General features: G+C 49.5%; 1 protein-coding gene across 3 annotated transcripts in view; it reads left to right on the top strand.

Annotated features, from left to right (window-relative positions):
* ZMAT4 (zinc finger matrin-type 4) overlaps nucleotides 1-13,354 on the top strand; it is a 71,400-nt gene extending 58,046 nt beyond the window's left edge. For all 3 annotated transcript variants that reach the window (XM_072846268.1, XM_072846266.1, XM_072846267.1), the window contains 2 exons: nucleotides 4,558-4,654; nucleotides 12,904-13,354. In XM_072846268.1, the coding sequence (XP_072702369.1) occupies nucleotides 4,558-4,654; nucleotides 12,904-12,919 (113 nt within the window). In that variant the 3' untranslated portion in view covers nucleotides 12,920-13,354. The remainder of the gene's footprint in view (nucleotides 1-4,557; nucleotides 4,655-12,903) is intronic.
* The last annotated feature ends 2,071 nt before the right edge of the window (nucleotides 13,355-15,425 follow it).

Genomic DNA, 15,425 nt, shown 5'->3' with positions numbered 1-15,425 from the left:
ACTCCTGTTGGCTTAATAAAGGAAACGGGAGCTGCCAGCTGTGGAGAGAGGGCTTGACTATAAAACCATTGCTGCTGCATCAAGAATAAATTCAGTAAGGAGAGCATCCATAAGTATATTTGCAATTTGATTTTTGTTCTGTGCCACATCGTGACACATAAAGATATAGGTGACTATTTAAATACTTCAGTATTATTGCTCACTTGCTATTTTCAAGTGCTCATCTGAATAGTTTTGAAATATTTTTTAAAGAAGATGTTTATGTTGGACCAGATTCCTAGGTGAGAGATGCATGAGGTGTTTGAGAAAAGTGGGACTCTTAGTATAGCTAGTGTCTGAAGTTCAAAAAAGGAAAAGTGATTTTTTGGGAGTCTGGAGATACAGCTGGGGAATGGTAAGTGGGTATATAGCCTATACAGTTAATTATGGTAAGCAAAAATGATCAAATTTGAGAAGGCCGTACATTACTTGTTCTAAATGAATTGTTTTAACAATTTCTGCAAAGAAATAATGCTGTGGAAAGTCAAAAGAGACTATTACATGGTACATTAAAACTGTTCCTCAAGAGCACAGCAGCCCATGGTAAGAATTCCACAACTCTGGTATTTTTAAGCTGAGCCTTTCAATTAAGCTTGAAACGCTCTGTTCAGATCTTCATGGAAGTGAATCAGTGCAAAGCAGAAACCTGACCACAGAGACTCTAAAATTTGCAATTCCCTTTTTTTCTAGGAGGACAGGACAGGCATTACTTTAGCATCAATGGTTTACTGTAATGCCAACGTACGTGTAATGTCAGTGATGCTAATGCAGTCCGTGATGCCAAGGGAATTATTAGGATGTTAAAATACAAAAGAGAAGACGAGAGAAGAAACCACTCTCTGACACTCAGCATAGTAAAGGACACAACAGAATCAGGGTCTGGAAACACTTAAAGTCTGCATTTATATGCTTAATTCATGTCAGGCTTTGCCCTACATACCGGGAGTAAGAGCTCTCAGATTGCTGTCCTTCTCAGGGGCGTCCAGGAGGGAAGCAGGCGTTTAATGTACGTTCAGCCGGTCTTTGTCTTTTCGGTGAAAACATGTTAGATGAGGCAGAGAAGTGACTGTTTCTGTACATCTGCTCTGAAACCGCTGTACTCTTTCCCCAAGGCAGAAGAATAATGGAGTTAAATTGTAGTTACGCTGCAGGGAGCAGAGAGCCCCGTCCCGTCCCAGGGGCTCTGCCGTGCTCGGGTTTGTACCGACGCTCCCTGTCTTGTTGCCAGGTTTGCTCCATTTGTAGAAACCGGGAAGTGTTTTGGTTTCCTGCCCTCCGTGCTCGCAAAGCGCGCGGGCACGTGGCCCTTCCCTTACGCGGTGCTGTCGCGGTGACGCCGCTGGCACAGGGCAGGCGTCCCTCCGGCCCGGGATGCCGCCGGCGACTGCTGCCAGCTCCGCATGCTTGGGGTCCGGGTTTTGACCCCTCGGGGCTGTGATGCCGCCCTGGTCCTCTGGGCCCCGTGAGGGTCCTGCTGCGGGCACGCCGGCGCCGGGATGCTGCCCCGGCACAGGGGCTGGGGACGTCGGGTGTTGCGGAAGGGCAAGGAACTGGTTTTGTTGTTGTTGTAGCTCCTAAAAGAGGCTTCTCATTTCTCCCACAAAAAGTAGATTTTGAACCTAGATAGTGGCTGTCTCTTGGCCCAGGTCACTTCCTTATGGAAGGAGAAAGTAATTAAAAAAAAAAAAAAAAAAAAGAGAAGAAACAAATGGAATCTGCTTTTGCAGCTTTTGCAGGTGTGGAGGAACTTCCCTGGCAGCATCATGTTCTTCTGTGATTGCAAAAGTCATTGAGGAATGTTGTGGGTGAAAACCCGTCTAGAAGGGCAAAATAGAACAGTAGTGTGTAAATAATGACTTGATCTATTGTGTGCTAAGCAGGCTAATATCCTCTCCAGAGGGAGGGAGGAGTGCACCAGGGCACTAAGAATAAATGCCTCAGAAATGGACTAAACGCCACATTTTCCCAGGAAAGCTAAACTGACACAAATCAAAAATAATATCAGCCGTTTTCAGCAGCCACCGGGCAGCACGCTGTCTTGGGAAAAGGCCTTTTCTCCTTCACCTCTAATTCTGATTGCTGCCTGTCTGCTGGGTTCCTATTTTTAGATTTTCAGCTTTTCAGAGGCGACAAAGTCTTTATTTCCTTGTCTGCTGAGAACGGAAAATACTCTAAGCCTCAAGTCATTAAATTATAATTCCGAGATGCAAACTGTTAAACGAGGAAGAAATAATTTTCCTATTTAGTACAATAAATAGTGTTGAGAATAGCATTTTTTGTATCTCTCTGGGCATCTCAGGCGACTGTTTTTCTCAGGCTGCGCTGTACAGAGGTTGCATCTGTAACCCTGGACGACTTCTTTAACCCTGACCTTCTTCCCTTTCCCTGAGACCCACCCAGGACAATTCACTTTATTAGATGGTCTGGAATAACATGGAGTGGAAAGGATGGTATCGGAAGAAAAGCCGTAATAACTGTCCCAGTCTGAGTATCAATCTCCAGTAAAAAAACTGAACTTTGGTAGCAGCGTAAAAGCTATTACAATTTTTAAATGAGCAATTTTTATTGTATCCATAAATCATCTCCTGTCTCTTGCTTTTTTTACCTTACATGACAATTAGTTGAACAGGGTTTGGAGACGTTTCTGAGTTGCATACAGAGAAAGGTGGCTCATCTGCTACTGCCACGCTCTCGTTGGCAGTGCCTGCCATTACAGTCCTACAGAGTCTCCTGTTCGTGTTCTGTGCATGCACACTCTTTAGGTGAACAAATGTCTTGTCTGCAGTGGATGTCTCACAGACTTGAAGTTTGATCTTAGCTGAATAGGCGAAACACAGGCTGGTTTTGTTGGGTTTGGTTCTGCGGCTCGGATGTTTTCCAGTGAATGTGCCGAGAGAGTGTTTCTGTGACTTTCCTTATAAATCGCTTTGCAGCTTCTGTTTGAGATGTGCATGAATCTGCTTAATTGCCTGGTTTTGTCTTCCCTGCAATCTGTGCCCAGAGGCAGAGCAGTGGATTAGGAGGGGAACGCTGTTTAAAGCAAGCGCTCTTCCTGCGCAGGGAGCTGTGGGTGCTGCTCCTCGGGGCCGGGGCGTCTTTTCCGTGGGTCCAGCGGCCCCTTCTGAGGGTGCAGCTTTCGCCTTTCCATGACCCAGAGAGCGGGTCGGGGCACAGCCCCCGTTTCTGTCGCTCCGGGGGTGTTTGTGAGGTTTGGTTCAGTGCTGCTGGCACCGCTCGTCTCCTCTTTGCTAGCAGGAGAGAATCCTCGCATGCGTGTGCCCTGTGCTCTTCTCTGGAGCCCAGCACGGTCGCCTGCGCTGTCTGCTCTTGCCTTAACTTGCTCAGCCAACTGCACTGCTGCATTTACGGTCACGTTCTCTGCAGTTTACACAGCAAGAAAATAAAATGCAGTATGCTTACTTGGAAAATCACTTGTAACTGTGGCAATCAAATAGTCAATGAAATGCAAAGTAGCAGAGGCAGCTAAGAGATTTGGTAGAAGGTAAAAAGAACCAAGCAAAACCCCCCAGACCCCCACAAAGCAAAACCAACAACAAAAGTTCCTAATAACATTTCTGCTGTGACCTGCTGAGATGTTATTTCTAGTTCAGTGGTACTCAGTTGGCCAGCAGCAAGAGCTACAGCTTTATAAATAGTTGGTTGTTATTGTATCTGTGAAGGGCTAAAATTAGCAAGGCGAGGGCTGCTTTGCGGTCAGGGGCTGTAGACAGGTATTGCAGCCACGGGTAAATCCGTCAGGCAAACGAGCTCCTGGCTTCCAGCTTTTGGATGGCCACCTGGTACCCGGGCCAGGCTTCCAGCTTTGACCTTCAGACGCAGGCTGCCCAGTCGCTGGCTCTTGGAGATCAGCGGCTGCGTTCAGCAAACGTGGCCGTTCACTTCGGTGGATAAATCAGAGGTGATCCCTCTGGAGAAAAAAAAAGGTTCCTAAGTGATCTGGCTCCTAAATACACTACGAGGAATTGCCCTGAATTGCGCTCGCTACCAAAAAACCAGAGGAATAAATGGGGCCTCGTGTGCTCGTTAGTTGAGTGCAATGATGCTTTGTGAGAAAGCCACAGGAGAGGGATGCCGGTGCTGATGAACTGCGGGGACCGTGGTCTCCAGGAGGGATTTGCCGTCTGTCTCTTAAACTATTCCTTTAGGCTTCGCTAATGCTTGGATAGCCTGGCCTGGAAAAGTAAATAGATGGGTTACTGTAAAGAGAAATGTCTGGGAAACTGGAAATGAAATTTGAGATCTGAGTACCTTCCAATTAATTAGAAGTTTGCTGGGGGAAAAGGTTAATGCCTTTTTTTTTCCCCCGTTTCTTCAGCCATTTTCACTCATTTGTACTTCCCAGCTGCCATTTTGACGCTGAGCAGTCTGTAGCCCAGGCACCGAGGTGTTTTTCCTCCCTCTGCAGCCCTGAGCTTGCCCTCAGCCTACACCAAAACACACAGCCAGTGCTGCGGGCAGTTAACAGTTCCGATTAACGACTCTGGGTTTTCTTCGCAGGCCTGAAGCGCAGCTACACGTGCAACATCTGCAACGTCACCCTGAACTCGATAGAGCAGTACCACGCGCACCTGAAGGGCTCCAAACATCAGACCAAGTGGGTATCTTCGTGCTTTTCCCGGTGGCCTCCTGTCTGTCTGTGTCTGCCTAGATGAATATATATATCATAGTGCTTTACGCTCCGATAACCCTGTCATCTGAGGAGCTCTGGGTGTTTTGCAAACACAGATATCGGAGGCACCTCCAGCTCGAGGAAGGCAGGGCTGAGCCCAGATGGGCTTCCCGGAGTCCCGCCGAAGCGGAGAGTGCTGTTTGCTCTTAATTTCCTGCCAGTCACGGCACGGCCCAGCGAGGTCCTGCTGCCAGCTCGTCGCGCTTCCCACGCAGCCTGCTGCGTTCTGCTGCTGGAGCTTGGTCCTGCTGTCCTGGGTTTCTTCCTGCAGGCTCAGGGGTAGTCCTGGGGGCTCAGCTGGGGCTGGGGGCTCGTGAGACTGCAGATGTCCCGCGGACAGGGCTCCTCTCTGGAGAGGTGAAGTGTGTTAAGGGGAAGTCCCGCTCTCCTGAACATCTTCCTTCTCTCCTGCAGACCCCTCTCCCCCCAAGGCCCCCCCAGCTATCGTTCTGCACGTCCTCAGGGACACCCCTCGCCCTCAGCTTGTCCTTGGTAGGTTATCGGCTTTTGGGCAGGAGCACTCCTTACCTCTGCTCGCGACAGTGCCGTGTGCGTTTACAGCACAGAGTACCTTACAGCTTTGCACATCTCTTCCCCGTGTCCTCAGCCAGGTTAGAGGTTTGCTGTCCTTCCCCGCTGAAACATGTCAGAGGATGCTGGGGAACCCAAATATCTGCCCATCCCCTCCTCAAACTCAGCAGTGCCTACTGCTTTGGGACGGGTGAAGAAGAAATGGGCAGCAGTGACCCAAGACTGACGATGTCTGGTCCTGATGCCACAGGCATTCGTGCTTAATGATGCAGAGTTTGCAGCTCCTCTCATGTGTTAAGCCTCAGAGGAGACACTGGGAGTGTAATGGGATTAGGTGTTTTCAGGTGAAAGTGTTTATGCTGCGATTTAGAGCAATTCTGTATTACCCAGCTTTGAGACTTGGGGGGAGTCTGCTCTGTCAATTAGTCCAAATTATCAAAATGCAGTGATAAAGATACATGGTACCAGAGACTAGATTAATGAACTAATCTCTCTTAATACACTTACATGTGAGCTTTGGGAACCATTTCAGGCTGAAGCAGTCAGGACTGCCTGGATTAGAGGAGGGATATAGAAGGTGTCGTTAGTTACTGAAATACTTCAGGTAGCTTTAAGGGCAATCTGAAAGATGAGGCAGGATGATCAGAACCAGCAGTAAGCACTAATGTCTAATTTTGCTTAAGCCACCAAAGGATAAAGGCAGACCTTCCCCAGCTGATGTTAGACCTTCAAAGATTCCTGGTATTATTCACGTTAGCTCTATCCTATTTATTCACGGAGCATTGGAATGTCTTCCAAATGCTACCCTTTCTGGACCTGAGCGTGTCCTCATATTCAGGATCTCAATTAGCAGAAGGAACTGATGGCGTCAGACTTTCTAACGAGGTGGTGTTCGCCCCCCCTTTGCAGAGGACGGGTGAAGTGGAAGGAGAGGCGGTTGTTGAGTGGCCGCAGGGATCCAGCACACCTCCCAGTCCAGATGTTTCGTGGAGAAGAGGGCTGGGGTCAGGCAAGCGAGATGCAGTTTTAGGCTGTGCCACGAGCAATCTGGGACCTTCAGCAAGTCCTTCACTGCCTCCGTCTCCCTTTCTCTTTCCATACATCTAACTGATGGTGCATCCCTGCTCCACCAGGTTACCCGCGCAGCGTGCAGGACAGCGCAGATGGGGTCCGTGTCCGTACCCAATGCAATGAACTCCCACTGCTGGAGAAAGGAGCGGACAGCTCTTCTCATCGGAAACCCGGAATGAGAGCAGCTGTGGTGTGCTGCCCGGGCACAGAGCTGTAATTTATCCTTCCCCTGCCAGTCCTTCTGAGTTTGTATTATTATTGCGGTTGTTGCTGCTGGTATTATTGCGAAGGATAAAGGAGTTCATTTCAAATCAGAGCAGCCTTATGGACGGGAAATATAGATGTGCAGGAAAGATGCGCTACTTCTTTTCAGTGCTGGGAGGGTGCCTCGCATCCTCTTTGTTTTATACCCACACCTTCTGCTTTTGTTTCTCAGTCACCTGTAATTAGCAGAGTGTCATCCCCACACTTAGACAATTCTGCAGAAAGATAATTCCTTCTGCATCTAGTGCTTCCCCAAACGTTTTCTTCTGACATACTCTGACAAAAATGGCAAAGACTAGGGATCTTCCTGCTTCAGCTCTTTCTGTAGCTGGAGTAGGAGCCTAACGGGGAGGGCATTCACTACAGAGCTCGGGATTGAAGGGAATCTCTGGGTAAAGAATCAGCAGGAGTCGAGACAATAATTCACATCCCTTTATTGCCGCCTGTCGGGGAGAAGACCCTCAACTCCCCGACGGAGCGTGCGTGGCAGGAGGCCAGGCTGCAGGACGGGGAAACGGAGGAATCCCCGTTCCATGGCAGGGGATTGCTGCTGTTGGGCAGAAGAACCTCCCGCAGCTGCTCCAGCTGGCGAGAGCAGAAGCGCCAGGGAACCGGGGCTGATAAAGCAGCAGGGTCCAGACAAATACTGCCCGGAACACACGGGGCGTCGGGAGGAGAGCAGCAGGCGGTGCGGGGAGGGCTGGGTTTGGTTTACGGAGGCTCCCGGTGTCCCAGCCCGTGTCACTGGGACACCAGCAAGCCAAACGGCATCGCGCTATTTTAGTGTCACGGCTCGGTGGCACTCACAGGCGTTCCCAGAGCTTTCCGGAGCTCTGAAAGGACGTGAATTATTGATAGGAAGGCCCATTTCTTTTATCGCGGTGAGGATCAAGCCAGCCTGCGCAGGGAACGCCAGAGTGGTGCAGGGGCCTGCAGGACTCCCACTCTTTTTTAAGGACCTTCCTCTTTTGCAAATTAATATTCTTATCAGTCTTTCTAAATTTAGTTTCTTATCATTTATTCATAATGACTTAAGTCTGGTCCCAAGGGATTTTCATGGGCATTCAGTATAAGAGGAAAGAAAGTAATAAATTCAAAAGAAAGTATGTTACAAATGTAATAATGGAATGCCAATTAGAGACATTCGTCTGACCAATTTCTATGGGAAATTGCTCTGATTATTCTATTTCCTCCATCCATTGTTCATTCTTACACAATTTTCCTTGAGGCTAAGTATCTGAGCACAGCACAGATCCCTCCAGCGCCTATAGGAAAGAGCAGAAGCATGGGAGACAATAGATTGGCAGCTTGGGTTTGTGCACAACAAAAGCTCTTCCCACCCTGTAATTAGTATGTAACCAGATTTTACTCTCCTTGTTTAAAGCTGGTTTTGCAGCTTCATTGTCCTCTATATGGGACTGAGGGAATGAGTTACCCGTATCTTTTGTCCTGAATCAGTTGTCCCCCCCAGCCTAAGGGGTCTGTAACAGCCCTGTGCACTGCTGAAGGTGGCTGGCCCAGAGGTGCAGCCCCAGAATGAGTCGGGGGTCTCCTGACCATAGTTCTGTTTGCCACGTGCACAGAGATGACTGCGTACACGGTGTCTGCACAGAGCCAGCTGCACGGGTCGGGCGCTTGTGATAATAGCAGGTAGCAGAAGAATTCAGGAAGGTAAGGCAGTTCATACAGCTCATGTTCCTGACTACAGAAATCGTCTATAGTGCAGACAAAGATGAAGAAATCTTCATTTCTAGTGCTGTAAATGAATACATTGTGAAAAGTTATTCTACATCGTGTCTTGACTATTGTACTGAAGGTACACGTGCCCTCAGCTCAGCCCTGTTTCCAACGCAAAGGGATGTGCAGGGCAGCAGAAACACAACAGATTTTGACAGGGCTGCATCTGTGTTTTTGTAGCTTTCTGCAAGCGATTACCTCTTCTATACAAAGACAGTTAATTTTGAAATCCAGACCTGGTACTTCTGCCAAGTTCCCACTGCTGCTTTGTCCCAGAGCAAGGCTGGGTCACCGCAGCACCTTGGCTCTCAAGTGCCGGGTGAAGCAAGCATGCTCTGCCTTGGGGTGCCAGGCGAGGACGCCGTCCCTCCTGCAGCCCTCCCACGTACCTTGGCAAGTGCTTTGCCCACTGGTTTTTGCTGTTCTCATTATTGCTGGTAGTGATAAGACTGTCCTCTTCCTTATAACTCAGTCTGAAGCCAGTGGATTGCAGTTGCCAAGGCAACAAAACATTTTATGTAGCTGTCATACTTCATCTAATTAAAAAAAAAAAAAGAAAGGGGGAGCACTTTGTAAAGGAAAGGGATTTTGCTCTGGGACGGGTTAGCAGGGAAGGTGACTGGAAGCTGGTAGCACCCAAAAAATACCGGGCAGATGAGTCTTCTGAAAAGCTGCTTTAGGAGAGAAAAACTTTTATGAGGAATGAGTCAAGTTGTGGATATTTATTACAGTTCTTGAGAGCTCTCCAGAGAGCAACACACAACCGAGGCACTGCTAGAGTTGCTTTAAATAACCCACCGTGTAGCAGCCCTTGAACTGCCGGTGCTTAGCAGGCCATGCTGTTTGGACCCCCGTCACGCTCAGCGCAGCGCTGATGGCGCTGGAGCTCCGTTAGCAAAGCAGGAGCTGGAGCCGCGTACCCTGCAGCTGACCTGCTCTTCCTTTGGGCGTCTGGTGGGGAGAGCTTGGCTGGTTATTTACAGGAATCTCGGGGGCTCGCCTGAATGCTTCTGCCTGAATTTGTTTGACCAAAAGATGGGGAAAATGAGGGGCCAGGGGGGGAAGCTGAAAGTGTCTTGGCTGGTGTTTTGGTGTTGAATAAAAGATGCAGGAGGAGGTAGCTAATATTGAGCTAGTCCTTATCCCTCTGGCCAATGAATATGCAAAGCAAGATAATGTCTGCTAGCTCCCAGTTTTTCTCCAGGGTGCAGGTACTTGAAGCTGTATATTTGAAAATAAAGGAAGATTGCATCCTTTTCTTATCCTATCATAAAGTCAGGAACTGGGGCTAGAGTCGGATACAGGAGAGTATTTCTTTTAAGGCATCGCGAATCTGGCATCCAGTCTGCTTACATTACGTCAGGGGCCAGGCAGTGTTCACCACAGCGCTGATGGGAACGCGCGTTCCCACGGAGCAGCCCAGCGAGGGCTGCCTTTTGAACGCCTTGGGAAAGAGGAGCTCCAGCTCGGGCGCTGAGCAGCGGCGCGGGCGGCTGCGTGCGTGCAGGCACGCCGGCACAGAAGCAGGTTTTGAAATGTAGCTGGACTCTGGAACATCTGCAGCGGGGAGGAGCACTAAACCTTTAATTAGGGATTTATGAACTGTGTAGAGATGATTGAGTCATTGTTTGACTTGCTTTCCAGAAATAGAAGTGGTTTTTTTTAATCTCCCCTTCTCCCTTCCTCCTCCCCTCAACGCGCGGAAGAGCAGCAGAATGGCGAGCAAGGCGCGAGGCAGCCGGCGGCGCTGGTGCCCGCTTCGGCTGGACCGCGGTCAGCACCAGCAGCTCCGTTTCTATGGGGACCGGTGGCAGCCGAAGCACCGGCTCATGAGGAGCTGCAGAATGAGGGCACGTTAGCTCTGAAATATTGGGAGAGAATCGCGTGCCAGCCTTGCTCCTTACTGCTTACCGTAGGCTGGAAGAAACACGGCTTCCCTCTTTTCGGGTTTATGTCAACTGGAAGGATGAAGAGTCGCTGCTAGAAGGGATTTGCAACCAACAACAGAGAATTAAAGTCCGGGTAGTTGTGAAAGAAGCCAGAGGAGATTCAGATTCTGGGTCAAAGAAATACTTGTGCGGAATATTAACTTGGGGCTTCGCAAAAAGCGCTTCCCTCCTTTAATCAGCGCGCGCGGGCAGCGGGGCTGGGGACAGGGTGCTGCGCTGGTGGCTGCGCCCAGGAGACAGCGGCTGTGTTTGGGGCGGCCGCGGCGGAGGGCGGTTCCCGCTCTGAGGTAGCTCCTCAGGGGCCTGCGGATGGAAGGACCGGCGATGCCGTTGGCAGAGTACCAGAGCCCCGACCCACACCGGGTGTAAGTGCCATCTCTGGGCCGGCTGCAAATATATCAAACGCTGTAATAACGTGCCGGATAGCGAGAGCTGCGAGCTGTCCGCCGCCGCTCTGGCTGTCAGTGATCGGAGGCTGAGATCCAGCCCTAGTAATTAAGAGTCTGACTATATGGGGATAATGATTCCCACTTCCATAAAGAAGAATTTCATCTTCTCGCCTTTGCTTTGTCTCTTTGATCAGCCAGACCTCTCTGCCACATCTAGAGCTCACAAATGTATTCTGGGGTTTTATAACTACTCATTTACACATTCATAGATGCTAATACATGTCTAGGTTTCCCTTTCAAACGCATGCTTTCTGATTAATTTTAGGATTTTTGCAGAGAGGGGACCCAGTCCTGCAGCCGTCGTTGGGGTAAAATCGATTCTATAGGAACCTAAACGTACCGAAGGAGCGGGGTGTTCCGTCAGAGCGAGTGCCTGGGGGTTGGGAACGGGCGCTTCCAGTCTGGGAGGTGCGCTCTGAAGATCTTCGCCACAGCCCTGCGCCTCGTCAGTGGGCTGCAGCCTGCGAAAGCCCAGATGATTAATGGCCTGCTGAGGAGCAAATGACAGCAGGCTTGGTGCCTATGAGCGCTTTTTGGGGTTTTTTTTCTTCTGATTGAGAACACGGATGCCTAATTGGAATAGGGTATTTATTAGCATAAGCTTGCTTGGCTATTCAGGAAGGGGAGCTAATCAAAATATTGTAAATACCGTGCCTGGAGAAATGTCACCCTTCACCATGATTGCATTTCCGTTTTTTTTTTTCAATCTATTTAAGAAAGTGTAAACAAATATTTACAGCCTGTTGTGGCTGAAACACGTTCCCGGTTGCGGTAGCTGACGTGGCAAGCGCGCACGCGACGGCAGGGCAGCGCGTCCCGCCGTTCCCCGGCGCGGTGCCGGCGGCGTGGCGAAGGCAGGGCCTGGGCGCGGCCGGGTGGGTGCTCTGCCCGTCCTGTCCTCCTCAGGGCCGTTTGCGGCTGTCCCCGCTCGGGGGCTTTGGACGTTGATGACGTGCCAAAAAGCAGGAGACGGGACCGGAGGAAGGCTTTGGCACTGCCTGGCCTCGCTTCATTTGTGTCAGATTTTATGCAAAATGTTATTTCTGTTATTCTGCATTTTCTGTTATTTTTCCAGCCCCCGTCCCCGGCACTCAGAGGTCGAGCTCCCTCCTGTGCATCCTCACCCAGAACGAATGCACTCTTTGAGATAAGATTTCCAATAAATTTCAGGAAATTATATTAAAAACTTGAGTTGTACCATATACTTTACAACAAGGCCAAATGATTTTGTTCTTAGCTTGATGACTGCAACTTTTATTGGTAGCAGTAACAATTTCCATGTGCTTTCTGTAACATATAGTGGCTGATGCCTAAAATATAAAGGAGCCTTTAGAGTGATAATAACTCCAGAAGATGAATAGTTATAAAAGGTAGATGGAATTGAAAGGCGTTTTAATTTGTCATTATTTCAGTTCCAGAGAGCAGCTGAATAATTATACTGCCTATGAAGAGAGAGTGTGTAATACTTTCTCTCATTATAGGATTAAATTGTCTCCCTTCCCTTTTAATGCAAGTGAAAATGAAGATCTCTCTGATATCTTCTGTTTTGATCATCATTTGAAAGCCCCAGAATGGCTGGTGCAACTTTGTTTCGTCGTGTCGGGTGTACGGATTAATTATTTTAATGTAAAGCATAAACATTGGACTGATTTCACAAAGTGTAAACCTGAGATCGCCAACGCTTGCTGAATGAGGAATTCCTCATTGGCCAAAAATGCGTTGGGTTGAATACATGGCAAGTTTTGCAGGGTTTGCTAGGCTCTTAAACAATTTAAATTGAAGACCTAAAGAAAGTACGCTTTTTTCAAATTGTTACATCGGTTTTCTTGCATAAAATACAAAACTATCCTTAAAATTGCAAATATGTTTTGGGTAGAAAGAGTTTGTTTATATATTTTTAGAACTGAAGTTTCCTCATTGCTCACATTAAAAATGTCTTTGGTCATTACGAGAAAATCTGCAGGTTTGCCTCGGATCTGCTTTCAGCGCTGGATCTCTCTGGAGCTTCGGCCGCTGAAAGAGGCGGCGGGGGGGTGGGTACCGTCCGCTGCGGACGGGGAGCGAGGTGCTACCTGGGCAAGGCGCGGGCAGACCTCAGGAGGTGCACAGAAACCGGCCCTGAGCCGGGGACGGCAGGGAGGAGGGTGACTTCTGCTTCGTTTCTGTCTTGCAGCCTGAAGAACCAGTAGTAGTTCGTCAGTCGAGACAAGGAGAACCACCGGGGCTTCTTCTGCAGAGAGGAACTGGTCAGCAAGGAGAGGATGCTTTCTTGGACAATGATCCTGTGTGGATTCAATAATTAACATGTAACTAACCTTCGCTTTGGACAAATACATGGATTTTTTTTTTTTTTTTTAATTTTGTGGTGAGTTAAAATATTTCAATGGATTTTTTTACCCTTTCAAGATAATATTTATTCAGCACAGAGTCTAGAGTATGATAACTATCCTGTAAATACAGCACTTAATCATCACTCATCTTCAGAGACAGTGGAAACAAAATATTTTACTTTTTCATATTTATTCTTAGAGTTCTCCCAAGGGTATATAATTATTCTATTACATTATCCATGATAGTGATGTAATCAGTCTTCAACCAGAAATAAACATACTTTCTTCACCTTCTCCAGCATGGTTTGTGTCAACACACACAGAGCAGCAAAAAATGAATCATGGGGATTGTGTAACGGATGAATTTTTTCCTTTCCTCTTTGTCTTCAGAGAAACAAATGGTTCACTGAGCAAAGAAAACTAAAATGAAAGCGTAAAATCCTTCTCCTGCCGGTAGGATTCCTACAGGCTAGACGGAAGCCGTTCGCTTTATCGACTTTGCTGATGCAGCCCCAAAGCCGGAGGTTGCTGGGCCCGCCTGCCGTTCCTGGGAGCAGGCAGCCCCGCAGAGCTGCAGGAAGGACGGCGGGGCCAGACCGGCGGCCGTGGCTGAGTTTGCCGGGCCGTCCCGCGCGGGTAGCACCGGCTGCAAGCGTGTTGCCTGCGCACCCATATGGAGAGGTGCTGGGGATCGGCGATGGGGACGGTGGAGAGGCGGCACGCGGAGGCCGGTTGCAGGACACCGAGGCCGACCGCCGCATGCCGCCAGAGCTGCCCTTGCCGTGCAGCAGGCGCTGGGCTGGGAGCCACGGCCAGGGTAGGGCCGGTCCTCGCCAGCGTCTGGGCTCAACGCCCGCGTTACCAGCGCTGCCGCACCGGTGAGTTTTGCTAGGGCAGAAATCCTCCGTGGCTGGGGACGGGGGGTCCGGCGCTCTGGGAGCCGTGCCAACGGCAGACCTCTGCCGAGGCACCGGCCGGCACCGTGCTGCCTCCCCAGCTGCTCGCTGTCAGAGCCCGGTGCTGACGAGCCGCGGGTCTCCTGCCGAGCTCTGCCATTTCCCTGCAGCGTGGGCAGAGGGTTTGGACCCGAAGGCTTTCCCTGCATCGGGAAACCCTGTATGTTGCAGCTGCCTTTGCGCTGTGAGAGGCGAAGCGTTCAGCAGGGTCAGGTCTGCAGGCAGCGTCAGGAGCTGGATGTGTTGGAGACCCTCCAGGTGCTGGGGTCTCTGGGGCTCCAGCGCCCAGGCAGGATCCCCGTCTGACGGCTCCACAGTGGGGGCCCCGTGGCAGGGACTGCGGCTTGGGGGGGTCCTTGCTCACAGGGAGGGAAAAAAAAATAAAAGGATTTGAAGGGAGAAAAAATTGACTGAAAACCAGCCTTAACTGTCTAAGAGGAAGGCTGTTTGTGCAGACCCCAGCCGGGTCCCAGTCTGCAGCGGTTTGGTGCTCGTCTATGGGAAAGGTGTTTATTCCTCCCTGGCTTTGTGGGGAGTGGAAACAAAAGTAGCTCTATCCACTGGAAAGAGGGAGCTCACAAGGATTTTAGCTTTTCTACTGCAGCCAGCACAAAGAGACCAGGTTTCTTACCTAACCCGCTGCAGTGCAAAGAGCTGCAGTAAACATGATCCAGCTTCACGTAGGTGCTGCGAGCAGTGCAAAACAGACCTCACCGTGCCCTGTTACACAGACTCGGTGAGTGCGCTTGCATGCAGAGAACCTCTCTTGTGAACGCTGCTGGAGATTAAGCACCACCTTTATAAAGAGCAATCTGGCTGTTTTATGTATGTGTAGTAGCCCAGTTCTTCTGAGACGGTGGCCATTTCCCTGCTTCTGCATCTCTGAAATAACAGGCTTTGACGTTTCCTCTCTGTGCACACTCGGCTAGAGGCTCTCTTGTGCCTTTGGAAGTGAGCAGTGATGTGTACGGACCCATCAGTTCATTTACCAGGGATCCCAGCAAGGTGCAAATCCGCTTCTCCAGCATCTCAAGGAAGAGCAGTGACCTGCTGCTACTAGCTCTGCATCGGGGAAACTTTTAATGTACTCCACAGCTCACCACCGTGCCCTGCAGGTTTGTGAATTTTCTGCCAAATGAACAAATCGTACATAGATGATTAATCTGTGTCCTCCATCCGCTTCTCTGCACCTTAATGAACCAAAGCAAAGCAAAGTGTATTGCTCTGCCTTTTGGCGTTGAGTAGCGCTGTATGTTTCAGATGAGAGATGTTTGGGCATGTCACTTGGACAACTGCAGTTGTGATGCAAATGTCATTGTATATATTCATAGCATTATTCCTATTATTGCATATTTATAATATGGTAGCCCATAAGATAGCAAGCTCTGTAGCAGAGGATGCTGTAGGCG

Source organism: Ciconia boyciana, chromosome 25 (genome assembly GCF_034638445.1).
Source record: "Ciconia boyciana chromosome 25, ASM3463844v1, whole genome shotgun sequence".
NCBI lineage: Eukaryota > Metazoa > Chordata > Aves > Ciconiiformes > Ciconiidae > Ciconia > Ciconia boyciana.
Note: the sequence above shows the minus strand (reverse complement) of the source record. Positions and strands in the feature narration are given on the sequence as shown.